This window comes from Apostichopus japonicus, chromosome 4 (genome assembly GCF_037975245.1).
Source record: "Apostichopus japonicus isolate 1M-3 chromosome 4, ASM3797524v1, whole genome shotgun sequence".
Classification (NCBI taxonomy): domain Eukaryota; kingdom Metazoa; phylum Echinodermata; class Holothuroidea; order Aspidochirotida; family Stichopodidae; genus Apostichopus; species Apostichopus japonicus.
Genome location: NC_092564.1, coordinates 15,149,136 through 15,166,214, shown reverse-complemented (window position 1 = coordinate 15,166,214; position 17,079 = coordinate 15,149,136). Strand labels below are relative to the sequence as shown.

General features: G+C 37.4%; 1 protein-coding gene across 2 annotated transcripts; it reads right to left on the bottom strand.

Moving 5' to 3' along the window:
- Positions 1-81: 81 nt before the first annotated feature.
- LOC139966560 (bifunctional purine biosynthesis protein ATIC-like) lies at positions 82-16,151 on the bottom strand. Of its 2 annotated transcripts, none has more exons than XM_071969716.1 (17): positions 15,998-16,151; positions 14,849-14,933; positions 14,052-14,178; positions 12,787-12,863; positions 12,480-12,546; positions 11,604-11,692; positions 10,655-10,733; positions 9,375-9,447; positions 8,696-8,978; positions 7,631-7,738; positions 6,890-6,975; positions 6,329-6,418; positions 5,733-5,861; positions 5,090-5,256; positions 3,728-3,896; positions 2,960-3,055; positions 82-2,290 (listed from the first exon to the last, which is right to left on the bottom strand). In XM_071969716.1, the coding sequence occupies exons 2-17, from the start codon at positions 14,865-14,867 to the stop codon at positions 2,171-2,173; spliced, it is 1,779 nt and encodes a 592-aa protein (XP_071825817.1). In that variant the 5' UTR covers positions 14,868-14,933; positions 15,998-16,151; the 3' UTR covers positions 82-2,170. The 2 variants fall into 2 exon arrangements, with proteins under 2 accessions (XP_071825817.1, XP_071825818.1); XM_071969717.1 differs by lacking the exon at positions 15,998-16,151 and adding an exon at positions 15,809-15,941.
- Between the last annotated feature and the right edge of the window lie 928 nt (positions 16,152-17,079).

Sequence of the window (17,079 nt, the reverse complement as noted above, 5' to 3'; positions counted from 1 at the left end):
AATCTTGTACAAACTAAGTGAACGTAACACTGATAACAAAATTGTTAAAAAAATTAATAAAAAGGAAAAACATGTAATTTGATCAATTTAATTGACAGAAAAACATATGCAGCAGTGTACTCTTCACAAAAATACATCAAGCAAAATATAAAGAAAAGAGGCAATTTTACCCTGTGCTCCACAAAATATTAATACAACTTTTTAACACTGAGGTTAGCACTGTCCCATATCCTATGGTGTTTGAATGTACTGTACCACTGGCCATGCCATAATCCAATTAGAGTGGTCACACCACCCATACTTTATAGCAAGTATGAATCAATTCTATCATGGTAATTTGTTACTGTCCATCTCTTAGAGATGTACTGTTCCTGCTACAGGTTCCTCGATCTTGGCTTGAAGAAGAGCAAAAACAACATTGAGAATGGCTCGCAGGGCCATTGTGGCCAGTATTACCATAATTTGAGTTACTATAAGTCAAAAATATTTCAGTGCTTCTGAAACAATCTCGCACCCATCGTAAGATACTTTACAACCCATACACGGAGGTGCTATCCCATGGGTTGCAGACAACAGATTCAGAGAGATTACTCACCAACAAGAATTAAGAACTCTTTTTTTCTCTCTCCATCAAGTTTAGCTTACTTAATTTGCAAAGAAATGTAAATATAATAAAATTAACCATAATTTTTATTTTTACCATGAAACCAAATTAGAGTTGATTTTTTTCTCTACCACTTCTTTTGCTTAACTTTTTCTTGGCAAAACACCAAAAAATAAATTCATGAGTGATACTTAAATACACTAACAAGCACTAATCAACTCATTTTATGTCTTCTCAACACCAACTATACCTTGCAACAGGATACCCCAAAGCAACATTTTGCTTTTCGCCAGTTACGACAATTTCAAGTTTCACTTGAACACTGATCGTCATTTTTTCACTCGCAAATTACTTTTTAATAAATTCACTCAATCTTGACAACTTTGTCCCTTAGAAAGTTGCTTAAATTAGTCTTCTGCTTATGAACTAATACATCATCAAAAAGTCTCGTTTTATAAAAGTCTCTAGAAAATAGTTCATCCTCTTCTTTGCAGCCTCATGAATGATTAATTGCAAAATGCTGTTGACTTTGTAACAGGAAGGTCAACTAGTTTAATGGTTTCAACCTGGCCAAAGAAACTTGATACCTCAATCACACAAATGTAAATCCCCTTTCAATAATCTCCTCACAAGACATTAACATCAACACAGTGAGCAAGTTCCTTATATGCCACAAACTCTATACTGGATCTTGATTCCTGACCAAAAACTGAAGTTTATAGAAGTATGATCTTGCTTGTGTGGACCTGTTTCAATCATATCATATCCAGATCCAAGATCCAGCCATTTACATTTGTATCATAACAATCATAATAATAATGAACCACAACTATTAAGTTCAGTACTTTCAATTCCATGAACAAAGTAAACATGTTTCATCATGCATAACAATGGTCACTTTTTGGATATATTTTTGTCCCAATCCTGCTGATGATCTGCATGAACAATAGATTATAAAACTTTGCCAAGGGAAGTAAAGACTTTACCCTTTGGACACATCAGGAATGTGGGTTTGTTTATTTCGCAAAAGCAGCCTCTTGTACAACTAATATCACTATTTTCACAATTTAACCACAAGATGCTAATCCTCAAAACTGCTACAGGGGAAAATATGAAAAAAATTGCAAATGATTTTTTTTTCAAACCTAACCCTGCACTACCATGAAGTTGGACATGCATTTTTATAGTCAGTGCGAGATAAGTTAAGATGGTCTACATTTTGCAATGTTATGATAATACAATCACCATGTGTCTTTAATATTAATAACATCATTTACAATTCGCCTACACTATGTATACATCGAAGGCTTTAACTAAAAAAAACAGAACTTGGAAAAAATAAAAATGATTGATTTCAGATGAAGATTTTCATGTGACCGTCACACTTGTTACACTAATAATCAAATACGTCCCAGGTCAAATAAATTTGAGCATTTGTAATATTCGAACATTGATTGAAATGAAGTTATCCAAAATAAAATGATGTGATAGAAACCTAAGGCAAGCAACTCAATATACTGCTTTTAAAGTGAGAAAAATAGAAACCAAAGAAAAACCCTGGTTACATCAGTGATGGAACAGTCTCATGGTGGTGTGAACCAAAGCGATATTGTGGCTGTCACAAGCTGCGATGATGTCTGCATCTCGGTTAGCTCCAGCAGGACTGGCGATGAAAGACACGCCGCTCTGAGGGGGGGGGGGAGAAGAAGAAGAAGGAAATCAGGTATCAGGGATGAAAGATGAAGCTGTAGTTTGTATCAAACTTGAATCGCTAGATTTAACCCTTTAATGCACTCAAGATGTGATGTCAATTTGAGAATAAAATGAAGAAAATAAAGGTCTTTCAATGTTTATGAAACTCCCTCCACCTCAACCTCCCTCCACCTCCAGAATGACATCACCAATTATGAACGATCAGAGAATATCACCATCGTTTCAAGAAACAACGCTCTCCAAAATAATTACCAAAATCTCAGTACAACTTGTAATTGTCAGTATTACAACATCCACCATACTCAAATTGAGGTACATTGATTTTAACTTGAGAGAGAGGAGTAGCAAATTTAGTGAATTTCAACATTGCCTTCTACTGACTTCAAATGACCTTCAAAATGACCTTCAAAACCCTCATTTCACAAACTGCATGCTTTCACCAAATTTTCAAGGGTATCGTACTGGAAATGAACGGGTGAGAGCATTTTCCCAACCGTTGACGCACTTTCCTGCCCTCATGATCACAATGACACGCTGGCCAGTGATTGAAAATTGCTGTAGATAATTGCAAGTAATGTTATTGTTCCTTCGTGTGGGGCACATAACATCACACGATGGTACAAAGAAATGAGGCCAACTTACCTGTTGAGCTCGATCAATGTTATCTCTGAAAGGGAAGAAGGCATCTGAGCTTAGGGAGACCTCGTCCAGCTTATCGATCCATTCTTGCCGCTCTTTCTAAAATGTAAAGCGAGTGAAAATGTCAATAAAAGTCTTTGTGTCACTCCATGAAATGAGTTAGTTAGTTCTCTCACCAGCAGATCTATCTGGTAGTTATCAACTTCTAGAAGTTTCTCCAAAACATATATTGATGAAAGCAAAACCTGAATATTTGGGCTATTTTACAATACAATGGTCAGTGGATTTTGCCATGGAAAAAAAAATGGCGGTGGCAATTGTGTGCCAGTAGACATTAAGAGCTTAACCCCATGGTAACGGGGTTAACAATTGTCAGTCAATAAAGGATCCTCATAATTCCGGTACCTAATTCAAGCGTTGTATCACAGCTTATCATCAGCAAGTATTACTGGGCTGCTCCCAAAAGCCTATAAAGTAACTGATGTGTTTTGCAGATCAGCAAAATACCAGTACCTGAAATTGACTTTAGCCAGTAGATTTTTCAAGCCCTACTTCTCTTTAAAAGCAAGTGGCTGAATTTGTATAAAATCTAGGCCTAGATAAATGGTAGTGATAATGTTGCTTCGGAAGCTTACATGTAAGCAATGGAAGATGCTAAGAAGAAGATAGTTGGAGCTACACATTATCTTTGTTTTCTGTTTTTGGTATACATATGTTGGTGCTGGAGACTTTTCCTAATTCAAGAGGTACACTTGATACCTCTGTACATACCTCTGTCAGGTCCTTAGGTGGGTCCTCCAGCATGTCCTCCCATATATCCCGGGGCATGTCTTGACCCACGGTGCCGTTGACGTAGACATCGATCACGTTGGCCTTCTCTGCCCTCTTCACTCCCTTTCTGAATTTCAAAGTCAAGACGTTGGGATGTTGCCTCAGCCACCTGTGGGTTAAAATCAAACATTTGACAAACTAATGACACTAAAATACCTTCTTTTCGGGGCAAACTGGAGAAACCCAAACCGACAAATTTGAAACGATCGCCACGTCAAAACTCAGAAGTGATAGAGTCACAATAAGGTTGCTCGTTAGATATGCATAAATAGGTCATAGGTTAAACCGTAGGTTCAATCATTCAAAAAGGACTTAAGGTGCCCAGGTAAATGCTGATACGTCTGTAGTCAACTGTGATGATTTTTACTCAACTCAAAACAAACATTTTTTGAGCAGAAATTTCTCTTGATAATTCTAGATATGACCGATTCAATCATTGTTTTTCCAGAGTGTTTATAAGATATTAAATATCGAAAAGACACATGTTATACTGTTTCTCTCTTACTGCACTGAAGGTAACAACGTGAGATACTTCAAATGTGGGTCCATACAAATTACTTACATATCAATTAAGAATTCAACATATGTAACATTGAATGAGGTTATATGCCTTGTAGACTTTAAGAATGTAAATACCAATTGCAACAACCCGTTCTATTTTACCCCAATTTCCCCACCCCCACCCCTTCCCCCAACTTCAAATGCCACCAGTTTCACCAGGAATTCCTCATCCCAGACTAATTCTAGTAATAGAAAGAGAAAGAAAGTCTCCACATTCCATTTGTAATTCTAATCCCACACACCTTAGACTCAACATACCAGTTATTGGCTTAATCTCCTGCTAATCTGGTTGTAATTCTAATCACACACACCCTAGACTCAACATACCAGTTATTGGCTTAATCTCCTGCTAATCTGGTTGTAATTCTAATCACACACACCCTAGACTCAACATACCAGTTATTGGCTTAATCTCCTGCTAATCTGGTTGTTATTCTAATCACACACACCCTAGACTCAACATACCAGTTATTGGCTTTATCTCCTGCTAATCTGGTTATAATTCTAACCCCACACACCCTAGATTCAACATACCAGTTATTGGCTTTATCTCCTGCTAATCTGGTTGTAATTCTAATCCCACACACCCTAGACTCAACATACCAGTTATTGGCTTTATCTCCTGCTAATCTGGTTGTAATTCTAATCCCACACACCCTAGACTCAACATACAAGTTATTGGCTTTATCTCCTGCTAATCTGGTTGTAATTCTAACCCCACACACCCTAGACTCAACATACCAGTTATTGGCTTTATCTCCCGCTAATCTGGTACAATGTATCCTAGACTGCTGGCCAGCTCCAATTCCAATCACCTGGCCATCCTTGGCGTAACAGACGGAGTTTGACTGGGTGTACTTCAGAGCGATGGTGGCCACTATCAGGTCCCTCACAGCACTCTCTGGCAGCTGAGGACATGAAGACAGAAGAGATTAAGACAAGAGCTCTCCATCCTAGATTAGAAGCAGGGAATGATTTACTTAAAGAGTTCAAAGTCTGTGTAGCAGTCTTGAAGGACCTGATTCAAAACCTAAGATTCAAAACCCTGTAAAAAACACTATGCAATTTGTTACAGAACCCACTAGAAGTGAATTTGCCGACCCAAAGCTTCTACATAAATGTATAAACAGAATCTCAGAAATTCTTATTTGACTTGACACCCTTATGCCTATTTGTAACATAATTTTAATCTTTGATTGGTTGTCGATAGTAACAAATAAAACTACAAACATAGATCTCCTAAATCTCCCTCCACATCCCCAGCCAGTCCTGTCCCCAGCCCCCAACCCAACAAACCCAGAAAGAAATCTAGTGGTGCTTACCAAGACAAATCTTTAAATTCTGTTCATAGTGTTACCCATATCAGAGGGTTGTCACTACTTACCTCATGCCTGTCAGTTACGACATTTTCAAAATGCTTCCTGTCTATGACTGCGTTGTTTCGCTTCTGGCTCAGCTGAAGGCCAAACAGTGTCCTTGTTTCCATCTCATCTGGTTCGAAGCTGGGATCAATCTAGCAGTGTAAAAGTAAAGAAGGAAGGAAGGGGGAAAAAAGGGCTAAATGATTATGTATTAACTATTATGTTCACCATCAGGTAAGGTTGAAATGATGTTTTATTGTTTTGAAACCCAAAACAAACGTTTGCTTTACCATCCTGTCATTGTAGATGCCACCAGAGTTAGACTTACTTTCAATGTATGTGAACTACAATTACCTCGTAACTTTCTTACACTGTCACAAAACAAAACATAATTTACTCCCACCTCTGTACACCTTTTACTGGACTACTAGAAGAAGACTATTATATACAGAGTTTTCACTGAACATTGTAATGTCAACTTGGGGAAATCTTGGGAAAATGGAATAACTTGACAACATTTCACAAAAAACGTTTAAATTAACACTTTTGTCTCCTTGCTCATGAAAATCACACATTTCCTTCAGGAAATAAGATCTCAGGATGGAATGATCAAAGTTACCTCTAAGACACAGTACTTTCCACCCTTCTTTTTGGACAGTATCGCCAGAGCTTCGGGTTCGTAACCGGGGGCGATGATACCATCAGAAACCTGTGAGGATGAATGACATACATTCTCTTGATTCAGTAGATATTTCGTTAGCTGAAAAAAACTGAACCATTGTCCTTGCAATAAATATTCTTATAAATATTCAAATTTAGCATGTTAAAGCAGGAATCAGGGGTTTGACTCAACTTCAAGCACCATGCTGAGCAGCAAACACCAGGATAAAACATATCCTATCTGTATTCTAATAGGCAGAGTTTTGTGAAATGTCAAAGGAAAGACGCAAAGAGAAAAAAGACAAATTACTTGTATATACATATGGCTAGCCTGATAAAGCTCACCTCTCGGGAGATGACATTTGCGGTTTTACAAGTATATAAATATGGCAAGCCTGATAAAGCTCACCTCTCAAGAGATGACATTTGTGGTTTTACATGTATGTAAATATGGCTACCTCTCGGGAGATGACATTTGTGGTTTAACAAGTATAAATATGGCTAGCCTGATAAAGCTCACCTCTCGGGAGATGACATTTGCGGTTGGAACATCACAGGTATCAGACAAGGATATGAAGTCACCATAAGAGGACATCCGGTCAGCACCTTGAGGGATGGATAAATAATATAAAAAAATTCAAAAACTTTGAAAAAATAAATAAAAAAAATAATAAAAAGAAGAAGAAAAAATATGTATATATATATAAAAAATATAAAAAACTTTCTAGATGGGATTAAGATGAAGAATGCTATCTGAATTATCTCCCACCAATGTAACATCATGAAAACAGGATGCACCAAGGTGAACCAGAGACGTAATAATCATTTATGCCACATGATATATATCTGAGGACAGAAAAAAATGTTTAACTCAGAACACACATAAAATATATTGCTATTATCTTCCATACAAACTTAAGAAGACATGATAAATATTTCACTACAGGGCCAGATAAAACTAACTTCCAGCCAAAATCTAAAGTTGTTGAGAGTATTGCCCCAAGAAAGAGAGCCGGTGCCTTCCAATCATAAGTTCCGAGTTCGAGTAACTCCAAAATTAATGTATGTCGTCCAGTTACAGAGTTGTTGACAATTAATAATTCATAATCATGGACATTAAATATGAATCTAAGAGACTGACTTCTGTCAGCTTGCAGCATTGATAAGCAAATGATGGCTCCTTCGTGAGTTCCTGCTTGCAGGAGGATCTAAAGTACATACATGCATACATAAATGGTGTCCATTCACAAGAGAGACTCACCTCGTGCCCTAGCGTAGGCCGTAGCCAATGGCGTAAGCTTGTCCAACATATCATCTACCATACAGACTTGGGCGTGTTCTTTACTCAGGGTGACCCCCACTGCGGCACCTGTACAAGACGGATATGACATAATTCATGACTCACACCTGGTCAAACCAGACTTTCAAGTTAAACAATGCTTCAAAATCATGACTCTGACAATGGAGAGAGAGTTAAGATCACAAACTTGAGTTACTTTCTTGTGGAAACTGTAGAAAGTCTCTGAAACAGTCGTACACAAAATTGCAATTGTATCAGAGATTCCTATGAGCAGACATAATTCGTGACTCACACCTGGTCAAACCAAACTTTCAAGTTAAACAATGCTTCGAGATGATATTTGTTAACAGCTGAAAAATCATGACACATGACTCTGACATTGGAGAGAGAGTTAAGATCACAAACTTGAGTTACATTCTTTCGGACAACTGTGTAGAAAGTCTCTGAAACAGTTGTACGCAAAATTTGCAATTGTATCACAGATTCCTATGAGCAGAGAAAGGATCAAATATTTTAAAATGTTACTAATTTTTGTTGTAAGGATTAACAGGATGATGCTTCCAAATAACCTTGAACACAGCTAATGATTATAATGAACAAAACTTTGCAGAAAATGGAACCATTTTAACTCAAATGATCATGGCTCCTGTAAACAATTTGTCAAAAGGAAGGAAAATCACTAAATCTGTCATCGTAAAAGAAACAAGTCCTCGACTGAAATGGCAACAGTGTTCTCACTTTATCAAAATTGGCAATGTCTTGGAAAAGTGACAATTATTCCAACTTGATAACTCCCAAGATACAGAAAAAGTGTTTGTTTGAATTACCACCAAAAGAGAGATAATGAATCCTGGTGACACTAGAAAAACTCCTGATTCCCCCTCCCCCATCAAGCCCTCCCCCATCCAATAGTTTACTTTGCACTGCAAATTTGCATCACCACAGCTCTCTCTTTGCTATACAAGAAGATCAAACAGGGACCACACTCTCACTGCTGTATTCTAAGAAGAGATTATAGAATCTCACCTGCAGGGCTCACATGTTTGAATGAAGTTGCTGCAGGCAATCCTAAAGCTTTCTTCAATTCCTTCACCAGCTGCCAGCCGTTAAGGGCGTCACACAGGTTGATGAAGCCCGGCGACCCATTGAGCACCTTGAGGGGGAGTGAGGGTTCGAATGTGAACAGCTGAGCTGGTTTCTGATGGGGGTTGGCTCCATATCTGAGGGTGAGTTGAGAGACCCCGGCGGAATATTGCTGACGGAAATAGTCTGAGATGGCGGAATCGTACAAGGCAGTGTGGTTGAACGCCTGGATGAAGAAACACACGAGAAAAATGACAGCATAAATGAATTGTTTCAATGTCTGGATGAGCCACTATAAACACAGACAATGACCACGATGTTTACTCATTTAAAATCATCTGATGTTATCATTTGGCTGTTTCTTCTATTTTTTTTTAGCCATGTGATAACAATGAATTTAAAAAAGGATGGTTGTTTCTACTGCAAATTGACTGTAAATGAATTTCCAACAGCAGTGACAGGATTATCCAGTTTCTCTCCTATAGCATTACAAATCACATCCATCTGTGCTTCTTTCATCTTTACCAATTGATGAGACAATGGAATAGAGAGAGAGATAGAGAAAAGATTAAAGGTGTATGTTTCAAATAAAGTCCCCCTCTTTGCTGATAATCCAGCTTACTTTAACAGCTAATGCTTGACGCATTTCCAGGGTTGTGTCGCGATCTGGACTAGCTCTCATCTCGTCCAGGATTCTGAAATGAGAAAGATATCATGAAAATGAAAATTATTTTGAGGAACAACCCTAATACTGGGCACGGAATTTACACAACTTCTATGAAACCAAGATGACCAAATTTTTGCCCCACCATGTTATGAAGATAAAAGAACTTACGTGTTGTCATAGCTTGTAAAAAACAAAACATTTTGCTAATTTAACCATGTATGCATTAAATCCGACACCACCAACCTCTGAAAATTTCCTCTCTTACTTTCATAGTAATATTGGAAAATACATCTTCATGTTTGATGGAACACTGATCTAAAGGGACATTTAACCTACGTTGACTGTTCTGTTAATTTAGTTAGGAAAACTGTATTCATACGTTTAGTGATAACTAAAAATCATAACAATAAAATTGTGAGAGTTATGACTTGGTGATATTAGAGTGTCGTTCTTTACAATGTACTCCATCATGTTGCCTCTGTTACTGTTCTGGTTCTGCTTATTTAGTTTTATTCTCGTAGCTGTTCACTTATAGTTTGTTTATTGTATGATTGTGTTTGTATTCACTACTGTTTTATGTTTACTGTCCATGGGAAATAATTTCCGTTTTCTGTTTTCTGGAATGGACAATAAAGTTTCTATCTATCTATCATCATATTATAAAGCAGTGTCCAGTTGGGTTATTATCCCTTGCAAATCTGAGGTAAGTTACCTAAACTAAAGAGCATCGAGGGCCCTATAGATAGAACAAAGGTTTTTTGTAGCATTCTTAATTGACTTCAACATTTCAAGTGTTTGAACATTTCAAAGTTCAAACGTTGAACTTGATTAGTGAGTACAACTTTAATATGGCATTGAGAAGGCAATAAGGTACTGCTGAGTACAATGCTACTGAGTACAATGCTCATTCCATTTGGACTTGGCCTGAGGTTCCTTTGGTTGAGAAGGCATTGAGAAGGCAATACAGTACTTCTGAGTACAATGCTCATTCCATTTGGACTTGGCCTAAGGTTCCTTTGGTTGACCACAAGACTTCTAGTACTAACAGAGGTTTGTCCACACATAAGATAATAGATTTAACACAGCTGTAACATTGTGACAGTCATTAGAGTGATGATACCCACACAAACACACACAGACTTGGAGATTTCATGATCCTCAGGCAAGAAATCAAAAATCATAGCAGAGAGGGCAGCAGTCAACACGTAGTACAATGAGAGTTTGGAGAAACTTACGTTGTGTAATCACTAGGATTACAGACCACTGTAACTCTCTGATGATTCTTGGCCGCAGCTCGTAAGAGCGTTACTCCACCTTGGAAGAGAGAGACACAAAATCTATTTAAATATTAACACTCATAACACAGAGTTTATTCAACCTCTAACTTGGTGATGAGAGAACAAGTCCTTTTGCAGTCTATTTTATGCTGGACATGGAAAAACTGAGAAAAAATAGTTGGATAGATGTTTATTAAATGATGATAGAAGATTTAAAGGTAAGACTATAGTTTGCAGAATCTTTTGATATGCTCACGTAGTAAAGCAAGTTTTAAGCACTTTTCTTTAGTTCATTTTGAATTATTTTTTTAATGCTGAAATCTCATACCGATGTCTTTTGTCACTTTGACATGTCTGTTTCCAATTCAAATATTGAAGCCAAAATTTTAAATTCTGGATAAAAATCTTGAATTTCATATTTGCAGTTTTACGTATTATCAAACGAAACATCATAAAGTATCTAAGTGACAAACATTGACAGAAGAAAGGAATCCTTCTGAAATTAATCATTTATCGTCACTTGGCGATGAGATAAAAGTGTCCATTTAATTTTAAGTGGCTCAAATAGCAATCTTGTTTCGACTACTGATTGGTAGGTCTGATAAAATTGTAAACCAACAGAAAAAAAAACTGCTCTTACTAAACCACTAAGACAAGCATTTCAAGTTACTATGATCTGGACAGGCTCATGGTATAAATTTACTTCTAGTTACTGTGTGTACAACAAACAACGTATCCAAATATGCAAACTGAAGCGAATTGGGCATTGTATATCTTATCAGCATTGTTCTGAAGACACGGCAACTTTAATTGCACTGTGGCCATTATTTCAAACTAATCGGGTAAAATAGCTCTGTATGTTTTTCAGTGGGTCACACCCCTGGAATGACTCTCTTTGAGAACTCACCGATGTCTATGTTTTCGACAGCATCGGAAACGGTCACATCCGGCTTGGCCACAGTCTGTACAAACGGATAAAGGTTACAAGCCACGACCCTAGGCAAAGGTAAGAGCAAAAATCATCAACACTGTTCCCATGGTTACTGTAGATTACCACTGTACCATACTGACAATGTTGCAGTATGTACACCTTCAACACACTTAAAAGCCATTTAATGGTAAAAATGTTTTGCCACCAAATATGCTTCAAAGTCAAATAAAGGTAAATCGAAATCAGTGCTACTATGGTTTCCAGGCGATTTTCCTCACTGAGACATCTTATTGTCTAGTTTAAAGATTCCTCAATGTCTGGGAGTTCGTCATTTATTAGCAAATTCAAATTTTGAGGCAATACTTGTGACATTTAAGAGTTGACATATATTGCCTCGTCACACAAGCTTTGAAACTCTCTGAATCCTTCATAGATTAATGTACAAGCAGTTAAGTGTGTACTGGATAATCAAACAAAGTTTCACCAACATACAATTTCATTGGTTCATAACTTTTGCTACTAATTTAAGACGCAGAAAGGCGAAGAATGAACTTAAATTTAAATGTGAATATGTCACATATGATATTCCCAGAGTCTACAGTCTTCTGGTAGGACTCTGGTATTGGTTTTTAAACCGCTTAAATGATATTTTGTCATTGACGTTGACCCCAAAATGTGCCTTGTCTTATTTGCACAAATTAAGGAGGAACTGATCCCACAATGTATGTGTTTTTCACCTGATTAAATCTTAATCTGGCTGAAGCCCTGGTGAGCATCACACAAGTTCCATAACATTAATAATTCCACATTGCCTTTCATGATGCATCGATCACTATGGTAACCAATCCTTACCTGATGTAACTGTAGTTATTCTTTGCTAGGTCAGCAGCATCTTCTTCAGTCTTCCGGCTGAGAATTCCTTTACACCAGGAAAAAGGAAAGAAAAAAGGAGAAAGCACTCAGATAAGGGGGTAAAAAATAAACATAGATACCACCTGACTGTAAGTAAACAATATTATCTTTTATTTTCAAATCAGTGACACCAGGATAATGCTAAATATCAAAAGGAGAAACAGGTAGATGTTTTTGTTCTTTTAGTGATATGTTCTGTGTTTTGATTACACCCTCTTATTAAAGAACATCAAAGTGAATTATTTACCTCCATGCACGGCTGGGTGAAGGGTCTTCACTCTTCCTCCCAACATCTCAGCTACTCCTGTGACATCACCAACATCACTGTGAAATATAATTAGTATGTTATAATTAGTATGTAGGTCCCAAGTTCGAGTCACTCCAAGAGAAATGTATGTTGTGTAGTTACAAAGTTGTTAACAATGGACAATTCATAATCATGGACGTTAAATATGAATCTAAGAGACTGACTTCTGTCAGCTTGCGGCTTTGATATGCCAATAATGGCTTCTTCGTGAGTTCTTGCTTGCAGGAGGATCTAAAATACATACATTCAATCAAATCTCTGTAGAATAGTCATTTTTGCATGCTGTTCTTCCCTTCAATATACCGAATGATGGAACAAACTTTTCACAGATCTATATAAACATCCACAGAATATTAAGGACATTTTGAGGGGAAATTCGACAAGAACTTTTATTCTAGAAGGGTAAGAATCCGCAGGTCAAAGTGAATAGAGTAATATTGAATGTAATTAAAAAGCAGCTGATTCTAGATTTCCAATACTATTAAGTCACTGGTGACCCAAAATTTTCACCTCCATCATCTCCAGTGAGATGTTGTGACCCGACAGGAGGCTCTCGGGAGGAACTGTGCCCCTCTAACCTTTCAGCAATTTTTTATATGATCAAGGGTACTTAGTGTAAAAAATCAATTTTCCACAAATATAGAAAAAGAAAACAATTTCTGCAGAATTGTTGTTGACCCGCCAATATATATTTTAACACTACAAAAAGGTTGCAACTCCCACTTTGAATACCAGGATTTTAAGACACCTAACACAGGAATGCTCCAGGTACAAAATAAAAATTGTTAGCAGTGATATAGGATCGTGAACATAGTGCTACAATTATGCATTCATCAAAAATAGTCTGTTAACCTTGTAAACGACATGTATGAGAGGAATGAATTAGCTTCAGAGGCACTCTCTTATAGTATTGATTCCAACTGGATAGAATAATACCAAGACGACATAACTATGACGACCATTCAAAATAATTATGTTGATAATCTGGCCAGATGCCTGCCTGCAGCATGTATCTGGACAGATTCCTACCTGCAGTGTGTTACTGGCCAGATGCCTGCTTGCAGTATGTAACTGGCCAGATGCCTGCCTGCAGTATGTAACTGGCCAGATGCCTGCCTGCAGTATGTAACTGGCCAGATGCCTGCCTGCAGTATGTAACTGGCCAGATGCCTGCCTGCAGTGTGTTAACTAAGCTGACCACCTACCTGATTGGAATCCCAGCAGCCCTGATGGCCTTGGCTGTACCTCCTGATCCAATCAGCTTCAGGCCAACCTGATGTAGACCGGACGCAAATTGGACAAGGCCTTCCTTATTTGACACGCTCAAGATTGCTGAAAGAAATGACAGTAAATGCTTTATACAAGGCAAATTAAAAGTTTTAGAATGAATGACTTTAGATTGCAGACAAAGCATGTTTTTTCATAAAAGGTTTTGTATTAAATGGTTTCCACAGAGACAAATTGGAAGCGTGAGAAGTCATTCAGCTTGCATATTCCTATGCAATTTTTCTGTGTCATAGAAAAATATCTGTTATAAACGCGCTACGCTTGCATGGATAAAAGTGGAGGCATAAGAAGCAATGCAACTAGAATTTGGGCGGTTGTGGTTTCGATCCCAGACTTCTTAAAACAAACAAATATTAGATTTGGATCTGGAGTGATCTGGATCTGGAGTGATACTACTCAACTCCCCTAAAAGGGGTAAAACGAGTAGGGTGGTGCAGATGTAGATAAAACTGTAAAGTGGATAGCCACCTTACTGGAGGTCTTACTTACATGCCATTTGTGTCACAAACATGCATGTTTGACTGCTTAGCATCATAAGACAACTGCTCTCCAGGTGGATCATAGTAATATATCTATAGGCTATAACCATTAATATTATTATGATTTATAAAAAAATGGTCAATTTCACTGTAGATAAACAAGGAGCTGTCTACAATGACATCACTTCTCTTGATGGCAAAACGATATGATTTTCTGTTTGATGACAAAAACTCACCTAATTCTTGAGAAGCCATTGCTTAATGTTGCTGTCTGCTTATTGTAGGCCCTTATGAAATTCAGTCCAAATGAATGTGAAGATGCTTTTAGAAGGGAAAAACAATAATTCATCAATCTTACTTAAAGCTAAACTTACATTTAAATCTACTCTTAGATCTATTAGCCTTCTTATCATTAAACTCGCTTAGCCCTAGTGTTAAGTGCACTGCTTAACCATGGCTTGCCATATCTCTCGCTCTCAAGAGTCGTCCTGTTTTTAAAGAAATCATGGTCTACTGATTGTGTGTGCTAAATCCCTGGAACACTAGATCAGCTAGAGTTCTAAATTTACTTCAAAACTTCATACCTTCCAAAAGTTTTTGACTAACCCACTTCATTTATTGGGAACTAATTGTATAGCCAGCCCTTTGTTTAGGCCTACGCCCTTGTGTTAATTCCATCTTGCGCTTCATGGTAACGTTACAAGTGTGACAATTAATTTACACAAAACTGTGTAGCATACCTTGGAATGGCCTGTGGTCACAATATGCTAGTAGCCAATTTAAATGTGGAGAAACATTATCCTAACCTAACTTTGCAAAAGGTTAATACTAGTACTATGTGCTGAATTTTGTGCCAAAAGAGAAGGAAAAAAAAGAAACAGAACTAGGCCTCGTTCACCAATGATCCCAGGTCAACACTGTGTTGTGTTTCAATTACAATACCGAGAGCAGTAAATTGGTCCTGGCCTAGGCTATGTTGCCTAGCCTCAATGTTATTTGTTACTAATGTTACGCCTAAGTAATAGGGTAGCCTAGGTTGAGTAGAAAAAAACAATAATAAAAGATAATAAATACTAACAAGTAAGACAGTTGGCTGCAGTTACGTTGTGCCTGTACTTACCTGAAGTTTCAGCAGCCTACGTTTATTTAAAGACTAACCTAACTTACGACCTCAATAAGGCTAATAGTATTATTACCTCGGTTGATAGTAACTGCAGTATTACTGTAGTGTTAGGCTAACTGTTAGGCCGTGACGAGTAAGAGGAGTGTGACTGACAAATGACAGGGGGACAAGCGAAGGGAATTGGCTTCAACATCTGATTGAAGTCCCTAGTTGCTGAGAATGTCACCCAATTAAGGCTACTTTGTATACATAGTGTACTTACATTACAATCAGGTGTACAAGAATAGCAACCCCTGTGGTATAAACATTCAGTATTATTCAGCTCTGAGTTTTAGCGTAGAAGTATAGACTAACGTTAGACGTTGTTCAGTACGCACGTGAAATCTGAATGTAAACCACAAACCAAAACAAAACTTTTCGCGCGAACCACTGCGGTCGATTAAAATAGATGGCGTTGTACTACTTTAACTAAACACAGATTACTTTTATTCCCGTCATCTCATTTGCAGTTTCTTATTCCAAATTTCGATGAGGGGGAAGAAAGTGTAGGACATTCGCAATTATTACTCTCACTTCAGATCCTTCATGGATCGAAAATACAAAAAAATAAGGAAACCTTCCCAGTTAATGTGCGTAAGTCTATTGTTCATAAGTCTTGCATAAGCAAATATTATTTCTTTCAATATTTCGAGCCGCGATGAACATATAAGACAATATGATGAATTTGTAAATAATGCATTCGTGTAATTATGTGTATAATTACGATTTTTCAACTCGAAAAAAGGGATGCATTTCAGTATATATGAAGTTACCACTCATTGGTATATTGTTATATTTATACCGCTAATTTGATGTTGGAACCATATCAAATCCACGGTCAAAACAATTAAGAGGATGTGAGTAGACGTCACCTGTGAAAATCATCACTCGGACCCAAATGGATACCAAAGTCGGTCAAAAATAGGAGCCGATTTCAGCTGAATACGCTGCAGCTGAAGCTTGCCCTCGGGACTTCAACTACCATCAAGGGCTTTGCAATCCATTCCCAGATATATTTAATTCCTCTCCATGATATATGTATTTTTCTGCTTTAAAAATCGTCACAAGAGAACAAGAAATATGCTAAACGATGTTTCTCCCCATTTACCACTAAGATTATGATACTCATACAGAAATTAAACAGCACTTCCTCCTACTGAGATGCACTTTTCTTCTTCAAATTAGCTACTAGATGACAAAAAGTACTTGAATGCTGTATCAGTTCCGAGTTGTCTCCTACTTTGTCTCCTTCATTCCTAGCCAGCAACAGAGACAGTGAGTTTTTTCACTTAGGGTTGTTTCCAA